We start from the raw sequence: 13,050 nt of genomic DNA, 5'->3' as shown, positions 1-13,050 counted from the left end.
AAAATACCCTCTACACCGATATTTCACGTGCCTATTGTTAAGCTTTTTCTCAGCTGAAAAGTGTTCCGTGGCCAAAAAGTTTAGGGAAACTCTGGTCTAGACAAAAGCTCGTCTTATTTCAAATAAGTTAATTTTGGACTAAGCATACAAGTTACAAAGCTTTTTTTTTTTTTTTGCATACCATATACATTTGTTTGTGAATTTCTTTCATTTTTTCAGATTATTTATTGTTTATAATCTATTAATATTTTCATCGTATCATTTTACATATAATATTAAATCCTTTCCAGTTGGACTCAATAGCTTTTATATAGATTTGTCTTTTTTAACATCAAAATAATAAAATAGTTTCATAAACTACCTGCTTATCTGTAGATGTAACGTTAGTCTACAATCTACATTATAGTCTTTAGCAGACGGGGTGGTAATTGCTTTATGAATATTATTCGAGTACTTTATTTTTGCCCCCCAGTGGCACAGCGGCATGTCTGCGGACTTACAACGCTAGAATCTGGGTTTCGATACCCTTGATGGGCAGAGCACATATAGCCCATTGTGTAGCTTTGTTCTTAATTACAAACAAACTTTACTTTCGTTTATTTATTTTGTGTTCAGTACATTTTAACGGCTACTAAGTTTATATTTAACAACAAAATGAATTGTCAGCACGTTGGAACATTTTAATAAAATGTTCGAAGATACTAGCTTAAGCAAAAAATTTAACGTGTGGGTATTATGTGTGTGTGTTAATTGTTTTTTAGAGGGAGATTATCGACAACATATTTTACTTAGGAAAGTTTAATGAAACGTTTTATGTGAAACATCACCAAGAGAATTGAAATACGCCATGATAATTAAATGTGAGGGAAATATATGAGATTTTGTGACTTGCACGATCAAATACTGAACGATGTGCGAAGCAGACGGAAATCTAAAACGGCTTACGTTACTTTCTTTTACATTATGATACATCAGTATATTTTGGCGCCATCTATCAAGTTTTGATACAAAAAATATATAAACCACTATTAAGTTTCGATAGAAAAAAAATATATAAAGCTGAACTCACTTTTATGACCCAGTTACTTGAACACTTGAGTGATGAATTGAACTTAATAAAGTTATTATAGCATAGTACTGCCTTTTTTTTTGTTGTTGATGTTCCGTGATAGAATAAATTTCTAATATCATAGGTTGAAATTTTTTTTTTTTTAATAACAGGAAAACTCGCAGGAAAGACAAGGATGCAGTGGCACCATCTCAAGAAGAGTCTAAATTATATCTGGAGACCGCAGTACTTGAATGTACAGTTCAAGAAACCCGGCTTAGAGAAATTGTTGAACTACCTATAGGGTTGGACTATAACGAGTGGTTGGCATCTCACAGTGAGTGTTTTATCTTGCAGTTAATCGGTCAGTTGAAGTTTTATTATAACATGAGGAATAAAAACACGAATTATGTATAACAGTAAAAAAGTAATGATTTATTCATAATTTTGTAATTTTTAAATTGCCTCAAGTTCACTTTTGTGTAACTTATGACTCCAAACTCGGCCTCTGTTTCGATTTCATTTACTTTTCTAAACAGCCTTTTAATAATTTATCTTTTATACATTTGCATTTCTGTTTAAGTTATTCTTACATTATTCTATGGTGTTAGAAGAAACTGTTATACAGAAGGCGAGTACATTATATTGAAACAATTCTGAACATGCAAATCAGCAAGTTGCATGACAACCATTGCCAATATAAAGTCCTGATGGAACAGAATGTATCAGAATTACATCTTGACATTGTTTGGTATTTGAATGTAGTGTGATGACACTGAAGGGTATGTAACAGACCTTTCTGATCCAAGATATTCACATGCTCACATCATAAAGATGTGTTAAGATTGGAGTTTTAAAATTTCCAAGGTGAGGGATATCTTTTATGCTTAATGGCATTGGAAAATATTGATCGATGTGAAGCAGCAGGACCATCCAGAAAATACCTACAAGAAGTTATATTCCAGCCATGGTAAGCAAAGTTTGCGACTTGTAACAGTTGAGAATCCACAAACATGAAGGTCAATGACAAAAACCATCCACATGCTCCAGGCAACAGTTTGCAAAATAATCAAGAAGGATCTCTATCTGGAAATTAGGGCAACAGGGTATGGGTTCATCAAGGTAAGGTTTCCAGTCATACCTTCTATTCAACCGTTGCATACCTCAAGTAGCTGGAGGTTGAAACAGGCATTCATGCAATTCCATATAAAGATATATGAGTTAAGTCACCAGATGCAGCACCTAAGGATTTCTGTGACATCAGACTGTTGAAATGGACATTGGGAAACTGTTGTTCTCATAGAATTGATGGATTATGGAAACCAGTAGGAAAGATGTACATGATAGCTTTATAGAGCATAACTTGATTGGTGACTAAGACTGTAACGATGTGGTGAGGCTCCAAAATCATTTTAATATAATGCACTCAACCTTTGTAAGTTAACTGATATAAATACAGTGTACAGCAGGTTTTATGATTACATGTATTAGCAGCCAAGTTTTAAGCAGTATTTTGTTCTGGTTCTTGGACTGACAGTCAAGGTTCTTAAACAATGACTATCTTAGCAGTTTGAGAAGTTTTGTGCTTTTGTCTGTTTGGTCATGAGAAAGTGTTAAACATCAGCTCAGTAACTTCATTAACAAAATCTTAAGTCTTGTGATCTTGCATTTTATCAAAAATTATGTTCAGATGTTGAAATTGTGTTCATTGTGTTTAACAAAGATAGAATTCAGTATGAATCCCCTATCTCTTAATGTGTTCTTAATCAGTCAATCTTACTTGAAAAATTATTTTAAAAGGTGGGTTGCAAAATACTTTAATAATCATGTGCGAGCGCTTTAAATACTTCTCATCTTTGTAAGTAACAAATTTTAATGTTATGCTGACTACAATCAAATGCTTAATCATTTTGTCAATAAGTTCATAAAATAAATTGTTTACAAAGAGTATTTCTATTAAACTCATTTTTAGTGTTATCTACTTCTTGCAGCTTTAGCATTTTTTGATCACCTCAACCTAATTTATGGAACAGTATCAGAGTTTTGTACAATGTCTGGTTGTCCAGATATGACGGGTCCTTGCAATAGGTGAGTTTCTATGTCTGTGGCTGAAAAGATCATTTTGACTCAAGTGACCATATTCATTTTGAGGCTTATAGATTTAAACAACTCTAGTTTTAGATTTTTAAAACTTTCAGATCCCTATTTCAGCCAGTTCAGTTTAATATTATACTTGTCATATTTTGAAACCCTATATTCTTAATCTAGCCCCTTAGAGATTTTCAAGAATTATAAGAGTTTATAATATTCATTGCCAAAGACAAGTTTAGCTCAATCCAGAGCTCTTCAGGCCAGCTGGAATATAAAAAATATAGAAATTGTCAGAATACTATTTATGGCTTTTCTAAGGGACTAAATTAAGAATATATTGTTTAAAACTATAATAGCCCTAGTCCTATTGTCTTATGACAAGTATAATTGTAATCAGTTTTGGCTTGTAAAATGCTTACACAGCATAACAATTGTTGTTGTATCAAATGGCTTATATAAATAGTGTTCTAACCACTGCTGTGTTTGTTGTATCCCAGCTAGTTTAAAGAGCTCTGGATTGAGCAAAATACTTCATTGGCAATAGATATGACAAATATAGTGTGGTTGGAGGTACATTTTGAGGAATCATTCCATTTCCTCAAGAACACAACTCTAGCAAGACCATGATCCTAATTGTACTGTAAATGTGATACAACATCTTGGCAATACAAAAAAAAGGCTAATGGAGCACTCACATCCTTGGCTTTGTCCACACAAATTATTGATATAAACATTCTTGAGGCTGTATGGGCTTATGTAAAACTGAGAACATCAAATGGGTGACCAAACAAGTTGACTTAATTGTGAGGCGTAGTACAGAACATTTGAAATAATATTCCATTATCATACAATGATAAACTATATGGCAGCATGAAAACAAGATTTAATGCTTTGTGTAAAACAAAGGGGTCACATATAAAAATACTAGTGCTTGTTGGTAATTTCTGTGAGGATGTTTTGTACCATAAATAAACTCACAATTTAATAATTACTCATTGTTTGTGATTCACATATTTGTATCACTTGTGTGTTTCATTATATTCAATTATATTCATTGCTGTATATTTTTTTCCATTATATATTTTTCTTAGCAAAAAATATTTAACAACAAGGATAATTATCCTTTGAGGAAATACCACAAAAATATTTTTTAAAATTACATTGAAGTTTAGATCTTTCAGACATTTGGCCTGTAGGCACCATAAAGTTAATCAAATTTCTTACAGTTTGTTGATATTTGTGAATAATAAGTACTTGTTAGTGCTACAGATATAGTTTGGTAACCTTTTTTTTTTCTGTATTTTCAATTTATTACTGATGATATGAATCTTGGATTTTAATAGTCTTTTGTTGTTTTTGTACTTGTAAGAAATTGGTTTTTTTAAGCAACATGTAATTTTTGTTAGCAGTAATGTTTTATATAACAGACTGTAAAATTGTTGTCATTTTCCTTAGACAAAAATCTTTACTGCTTTTAAAATCTGTATGATATGCCAGGTAATTAGGAATAAAGTTGAATGTTTACTTTTATTAGATTTCATTGTCGATCATAATAAAAGGAACACCAATTAATTATTTTCCTAGAATGCAAATTAAGCTCAAGTTATCTCAAAAGTTCTTGAGATCTGATCTGAAATGAAAACTGATTTACTGTGTTTGAAAAGTTGTGTGCATTATCACTGATTTTGGTTAAAAGATAGAGGATGATTTTTTTTTTTCAGACAATACTTATGGTTTGATGAAAAAGGGAAGAAATGTAAGGTAGCAGCTCCACAGTATGTAGACTATGTCATGACGTTTACTCAGAAGACTGTCAATGATGAATCAATATTTCCCACCAAGTTTGGTAAGTTAATTATGTATACTTTTAATAGTGTACAAACTGAAATACATATAATTGAGCTATGTTTAAAATAAATTTCATAAACTGGCTCTATACCTATTTCATCATACTTAATAAAGTTAAAAATTAGTGTTAATATTTTCCTGTGATGTTTCTTTCTGAAATCAATATCAGATGTTTCTGTACTCTATTCTTAAATTGTATACTAAAATGTATCTGTACATCAAAGATTGGCATATCATATGGTAGCTAATATTGCATTACAGTAGAAACATAAAAATATATTTAGCAGTTCTCAGTAACACAAAATTTCACAAAGAGACTAAACATGGATGCTGTGAATAAATTTTTGACAGAAATTATTTGTGAAGAAAAGAAAATATTTCCAGTTTTAAATTTTGTATACTTATTTTGTAGTTTATGTACTAAGGGTTTTCAAATAACTGGATCAAGAAGCATGTTTGAATCTGCAAGTGTAAACAAATCTAACTATTCTTTGTTGAATCTACATCTGTAATCAAACCTACCTGTTCTCCATTGAATCTGTGTCTGTAGGTAAATCTAACTATCTTCAGTTGAATCTGTGTCTGTAGCTAAATCTAACTATCTTCTGTTGAATCTGTGTCTGTAGCTAAATCTAACTATCTTCTGTTGATTCTGTGTCTGTATCCACATCTAATTATTCTCTGTTGAGGTTGTGTCTGTAGCTAAATCTAACTATCTTCCGTTGAATCTGTGTCTGTATCTAAATCTAACTATCTTCTGTTGAATCTGTGTCTGTATCTAAATCTAACTATCTTCTGTTGAATCTGGCTACAGACACAGATTCAACAGAAGATAGTTAGATTTAGCTACAGACATAAATCTAACTATCTTCTGTTGAATTTATGTCTGTAGCTAAATCTAACTATCTTCTGTTGAATTTATGTCTGTAGCTAAATCTAACTATCTTCTGTTGAATCTGTGTCTGTAGCTAAATCTAACTATCTTCTGTTGATTCTGTGTCTGTATCCACATCTAATTATTCTCTGTTGAGGTTGTGTCTGTACCCAAATCTAATTATTTTCTGTTGATTCTGTGTCTGTAGCCAAAGCTAACTACTCTCTGTTGAGATAGTGTCTGTAGCTAAATGGAACTATTCTTTGTTGAGTTTGAAATTAAATCTAACAATTATCTCTTTCAATGTGTATTCTAAACTTAATTCAAACATTTTCTGTCAAATATACATTTGTAATCAAACTTAATCATATGTATGATTACCATACTGAATGTTTAATTATGGCAACAGGAAACTTTCTGTCATCAAAATTTGGTATTTTATTGTTATGCTTTCTTAAAGACTATTTTATTGTCATTAGGTTTTACTTAGTTTTGTGGTATTTTTCAGAAAAAGAATTCCCAAGTTCCTTTGAGTCCATAGTGAAGAAAATTCACAGGTTGTTGTTTCATGTGATAGCTCACATCTATAATGCCCACTTCAGAGAAGTTCTTCTTCTTAATCTTCATGCCCACCTAAATTCTCTCTTCTCCCATTTTATGCTCTTTAATCAACAATTCAACCTAGTAGAAGAGAAAGAGACTGAGGTGCTTCGGGACTTGGCCATTGCACTGAAATTGTACTACTCTGAGGACCAAGGTACAGGAATGTCACTTACTTCTAAACAGAGTGACACTAATTCACCTGGATGTGAAAAAAAGAGATATAGTAACAAGCAGTCTGTGATTGATAGCCCGGCAAAGTCTGGTGCTCCAGAAAATATGTTAGTTAAGGCAGGAAGTAAAAGGTCAGCATCTCCTTGTATCGTCTCCCAGTCTGTATCTTCTCCTTCTATATCATCATCCATAACGGCCTTACACACACGAACCAACTCAGGTGGGCATTCAAACTCTAATTCTTGTGCAATGGACTCTGCAATATTTACAGGCTCCTCTTCCATCACGCCTCCCACAGCTTCTTCCCCAATCAAGTTCCAGTAGCCAACCACCAATTCCTTAGTGGGCATGCTTTTACCATGACAACAGGATTCCTGTGGATAGATTTCAGAAACACATTTCTGTAGAGACTTTTTAAATGACACTGAAGTTGATCATTTGTTGATGTATAACCACACCTGTTGCTTAGCTCTATTTGGAGGCAAATATTTATACAGTAGTTTGTTGTTGTTGTTTTTCATTCTTTTGCAGGAACTTCTCCTCTCTCTATCATATCAGGCTTTCACATAAAAACTAAATAACTTAATTACTGCTGAAAGATGCAACTTCAAAATTCCAAACTATGATTTACAAAGGATTAAAACCATCATGACAGCAATTTTGAGATTAATCATTTCAAGTTCATGGAGAAGTAGGTACCAGCCAAGCAGTCTATTTTGTTTGCTCATAGTTTGAAAGTTGTTTTAAAAATCCAAAACATTTAATATTTTTAACAGCATTTTACAAGTTTCAGTTAGTTTTTGCTACCAAGTTATGTTTAGCTAATATGAGTTTAAGATTTTAATAAGTAATTTTATATAATATTTTAAAAAGCATAGAACTTTAATTTATGAATACAAGTGGCAAGTTTTGTTAATGAAAAGGTAGTGTTTACTTTATTTGTTATTTTATAGAATATTTTTATTGTTTTGTCATGATATTTTATTTCATCAAAATTTATTTCAAACTCAGTTTTTTAATTAGTTCTCTCTTGATAAGTTTGAACATTATGTAAGGCTTAAAACTCCATTTGTAATTTTTGTCTTCAACTTTTAATTAGTGCAATGTAGAATACTAAGATACACACAAATATATATGTATATATATATATATATATATATATCAGATGAGGACAAATTATATATCATGTGTGATATGCCTATTAACTATTTATAACAAAAAAGTGTTCCTGAAACACATTTTCCTTAGGTGAAAACCTTACATTTGCAAACTTTAGGTTAATTTTGCCATATCAAATTAATGTGGTAATAGCCTTAATTTTTATTTGAAGATCATACATCTGATTATTATGATAAAGAAGATTGTATTTTCACAAGTATCAATAACTGAAAATCAAGAAAGCAAAAATATATGTCAAATTATTACTTTCTAAAATACTATTTTTATTTGTTCTACTCATTGAAAAACAATAACTATCTACCATGGTCTTTGCATATTTAATATTTCTGTTGTATAAGTATTTGTAAATACATGTACAAACTTAAGAAAATTCTTCAGCAAAATAATTTCCTTTAGGGAATGAAGTTGTATGGATTAGTTATAAAATACAACTATCATTAATGTTTCAAACATAATAACGTAAGTGTTATTAAAGTTTTGCTAACAAATGTTTTCATCATCAACAAAAGGAAACTTCTAATTTTTTCTAGTGAATTATTGAAAATTCTTCAAAGGTATACCCTGTTACTGAATTAAATTGTCTTTAATTTTTGCATAATGCAAGTCTTCTCTCATAAATATAACAGTCTTTTCTGATAAATGTAGGTAAAATGCATTGTTTGAAGATAGTAAAAGATATTTTATTTGTTTTTCCTGTATTTCATCTGATATTCAAGATTTTTTCAGATATTAACATTATTGGTGAAGTTACTTTATTCTGTTTTAAACTACCTGAAGCAGATAAGATTTCCAGACACAGGGGGTGTTATATTAATCAGTTTTATATTACAATTTTTAGATGCATTCATTTAATTTAAGTGTAAAAGATAATTACAATATATCTTAATTAGTTAGAATTTGTTAAGAATTTTAATGACTAATTTTTCAAGCTTTAAAATATAGTTATGTGCTTTATTTTTAATGAAATACCTGAAACTTTGTACTTTTTTTTTTAATATCAAAGTATGTTGATAATATTCCTTTCAAAAATTGTTTTTGGAAGAATACCACTGAAATTTAAAGTTTCTTAAAGGCTGTTAGTTTTTTTTACTAGTGTAAGACATTTTGATTATATAATAAGAAAACAAATTAAATACATAGGTAATAGTTCTGCTTTAAGGTGAGATATAAACTGTCCAGTCATGTGCTTTGTATCTTCAGACAACTCCATTATTTTATAGAACTTTCTATTCTGAAATATCGAATTAAGGAACTTGTAAAATTGCTGTTTTATAAACAAAAATGTTGAAAAACTCTGGGTTTTTTCAACCATTATATCATATTGTGATAATTAGATGAGTTGACCATCACATTCCCTTTTACTTAGTCTATTTAGGTCAAAATGACCATTATTTTGGTTTGGAGATGAGTAACAAAATAGCAGAGTTTACTTGTTGATTAGCAAATACTAGTTATAGTTCAATAAACATATATATAATTTGAGTAGATCTGTAGTCTAAATCACCATGAAATTCTGATATGGTGAAGCTTTTTAAAAGTTGTTTTGTTTTTTGACATTTTATTTGTAGTGTAGAAACCACATTCTGTGATCCTTACAACTTGTGACTTATTTTAATATACCAACTTGTTTTTAAAAAGTGAGATAACAAGGTTTCACTTTTCAATTAATTATTATTCAGCAGTTTGGTATGAAGAAATTATTTGTAAACACTTGGACAGCTTCATAGAAAAAATTATTTCAAGCTCTTCAACCCTACATGTTATATGTGGGCTCATTTATTTGCATTTTATGTATGTGGTGCCAGGATTTGGGGGACTTAGTATCTGTATGTATATATTTAAGAAGGTATTTTATTTAAGAAAATCAAGTTCTCAACCTGGCAGAACTTTAAATAATGGATGCATCTGTTGCTTAGTGTGGATTATGTTATTATTTTCAAAAAACATTTTGTTACTGAGGACTTTCACCAGGTTATCTTGCCTTGATGAAGAAGAAAACCACAGGAGCCTTATCATGTCTACCCACTAAGGATATGTGTTTGATAAACTTATAGAGATGACTGTTCATTGTATAGAAAGAGTTAATTGTTGGCTTGTACATAAAAAAAAACACAATTAGATTGACATTAAACTGAACTTGAATGGCCCAGAGAATATATTAGTTGAAAATTAACATTACTGTTCCTCTTCTCTTATACCATCTACTCTTCACCTTCAATTGGTAGCATGGAAGTTCGTCAGCCCAATTATTAAAATTTATGCTGCAAAACACTTCTTATAATGAACTTTCGATGATAGATTTTTAATCTAAACTAAAAGCTAGATGTCTTGCAAAACTGAAATAATCATCACTGTCATATAGCCTGTCTTAGTAGAACAAAATAAAAATAAGCTGTTAAAACTGTTTATAATATAATATTGAACAACATAAGTATAACATCTAATATTAGCAGTGGTGTTACAGAGCCATTCATCTTTACATCTGGTACTCTCTAAGGTACTTTCATTTTGTACCTCTCGAGAGACTGAGTATCATACTTTGTGTATGATAAAAATTTTGTATATTTACCCTACATTTTTTTCCTTTTCTCACTTTCTTCCTTCATTTTGTCAGAATATGAGTTCAAGTGATTCTTCTTCTCTTGAAATTGAAAATTTTTAATTAAACATAAATTTAAGACTTGAAATTTACCTTTTAATTCTCATTTTTGACTGTGGTCCACTTTTATTAGTCATTCCCATAGTTCAGCAGTAAACATTTCACTCTCTCTCTCTCTTTCCTCTCATTATTAGCTCACTTCTCCTCTACTACTTGATGCTCTTTTATAAAAATAAAAAGGTTTAATATTGCATCAATTTAGAGTACTGAATAGAAGGCTTTTTATCACCAAAGAATTGTGCAGTGTTGCTAGAAATCTTGCTTGATAACAACTTTGAAGATTTGCAAAAGTTGCTTGGTGAGGAGATTAAATTGGTAGACGTTTAGAGAAGTATTTCTTTTCTTAATGATCTCCTTAGTGTAAAAAATAATTGTTTATAAAAACAAATTTCGTTATCTTAAAAAATTGCAAAATGTGCATAGTACCACACAGTAATTAACCTACTATGGTTGAAGGCTATGAACGCTACCCTTTATTTTTGCACTTTCAGGTTTAAAAGCAGTATTGTGTAGATATGTATGTAAGCTGTAACTTTATTGTAAAGAAATAGAAATTACATTCGCATTTTTGCGTTTTTCAAATTATTGGTTTAGTTGTAAAGAACAGGAAAGTAACTGTATTCACTGAAGAAAACATGAACTTATATTGTTGTCAGTTGTAGTTACGCAACCCATTGTCTAAAATATTGCAATGTTAGACCTTCTTTCAGAAATTGCATTTCTGTGTGAAAACAAAATACATACTTAACGCGATTGTTTTCCTAGTGGTGGCAGGTTTGTTTTGTCAGAATATTTTGTCTTCTGTTTGATGTAAGCGTTATGTCAGGTAGAATTTTAAAGTCCACCCTAGTAATGTCGTCTTCATCAACTATTATTTATCATATAACACTTTATCGCGTGAGTTGATGATTACGCCGATCACTAAGATTTGTTAAGCTGTATCCTCTGGATATTTGTGTACCAGCAACTGTATAGTTTTGTTTTCTTGTATAAAGGTTGAAGGAAATGCTAGTCAGCAATATATTAAAAAGGTTAAGAAACTTGAACATGCGTGTGTCATTATTTTAGTTGCATAATCGCTATCGCACATTAAACATGTATATATATATATATATATATTTATTTTATCAGCCTAACTAGAATAGAAGAAAAATGTGACGTTTCACCTCGTATCTTCAGTTTTCAGACGAAATAGTTCAAATTATTGGATGTCTTGAATTTTTCAGTCTTTATTTAATTTAATCAACTCCAATGTTCGTACATAGTACGAAACGTTTACAAAATAGTCCACAACAAACCTAAACGTTTCTGTCACTCAAAACAATATTTTCATATACAATAACAACATGTGAGTCTCACCATTTATTTTTTTGTTGAAACTGTTAAGTGAAATTATCAAGTTTATAGGGAAAAATCACAAACTTTGTTACTTTTTTATAGACATTACAAGCCTGAAGATCATCAAATTTAAATACGTAGCGTGAAATAACGCTAATCATGTGAAAGTAGTGTACTTTATAATTATATCATTATTTCACACACATTTAAAGCACTGTCGTACTTAAATAAACCGCTGTAAATATAATTGAAGAGTTAACTGAAAGTGAGAAAATTAATTGTTACAAGACTGAAACAACAGTAAGCTTCTTTTTAATACTGTTCTTATCACTTACTCCAGCTCTGAATAAGAATTGAGCACAGAGCCAGGAGTCTTAAAAACTAAGAAAATAAGTTAATATCAAACACGATCAAAGTTGTGACACAATAACAAGTGAAATCATATTTTGTAGTTCTTGGTAAATCTGAATTTTACGTTTCTATGAATTGTTAACCGAATACGTATACAAGTTAATATTCTTAAATCACTTTAACAAACGAATCCTGTTTTCAGTAGATTTTACTTGTTCTTGCCTAAGCATACTATCTGGAGTCACTAAGATGAGTTTAGAAACTGTTTAACACTTTCGTCAGTTAAACTCTGAATATGGTACTTTACGTTTTTAATATACTAAAATTATCACGTACTTGAGATATTCACTAAACAAAGTTGTGCATTGTATATAGGTTGTGTCGTTTAGTTATAACTGAACGCAAAAACTACTACAACAGTGACTTTCCATCCTTAGTCTAAAATTTATAATGGGCAAGCTATAGTTTGGTTCTTGGCAGTGCACATCAGTTTCCAAAGCGTGTTGTATCCTAAAGGTAATATTATGTTTTGCTAGGAGTTGGAGACAATTCGCGAAATATTTTATTCACTAAAATACTGAATTTGGAGTATCATATAAAACATTTTGAAGTTTTTATTAATATCAGAGCTGAGGATAAAACTAGTTAAATGTTTTTTGTATTGTTTTTGAAATTGTAAAATATTGTTTGTTTTAAGAGTAAAACCACGTTAAGCTATCTGCTGTGTCCACTGCGTGGAATCGAACCCCGGCTTTTAGCCTTATAAGTCCATAGGCTTCCCGCTGTCCCACCGGGGACATAAAAAGAAATAACTCAGAGTAAGTTTTTAATGCTTCTCCGTGTCTTTTTCAAGTGAAAATAATGTTGCGTCATCGAGGTCACGTGACT

The 13,050-nt window shown here is 30.6% G+C and overlaps 1 protein-coding gene across 2 annotated transcripts in view; it reads left to right on the top strand.

Annotated features, from left to right (window-relative positions):
• LOC106458907 (MOB kinase activator 2-like) overlaps nt 1–7,570 on the top strand; it is a 123,990-nt gene extending 116,420 nt beyond the window's left edge. For both annotated transcript variants that reach the window (XM_013918472.2, XM_022385285.1), the window contains exons 2-5: nt 1,222–1,385; nt 3,040–3,136; nt 4,861–4,985; nt 6,370–7,570. In XM_013918472.2, the coding sequence (XP_013773926.1) occupies nt 1,222–1,385; nt 3,040–3,136; nt 4,861–4,985; nt 6,370–6,959 (976 nt within the window). In that variant the 3' untranslated portion in view covers nt 6,960–7,570. The remainder of the gene's footprint in view (nt 1–1,221; nt 1,386–3,039; nt 3,137–4,860; nt 4,986–6,369) is intronic.
• Nucleotides 7,571–13,050: the final 5,480 nt, after the last annotated feature.

Source organism: Limulus polyphemus, unplaced genomic scaffold, assembly GCF_000517525.1.
Source record: "Limulus polyphemus unplaced genomic scaffold, Limulus_polyphemus-2.1.2 Scaffold532, whole genome shotgun sequence".
NCBI classification, from domain to species: domain Eukaryota; kingdom Metazoa; phylum Arthropoda; class Merostomata; order Xiphosura; family Limulidae; genus Limulus; species Limulus polyphemus.
The sequence above is the reverse complement of the archived record's forward strand: the minus strand, read 5'-3'. Positions and strand labels throughout refer to the sequence as shown.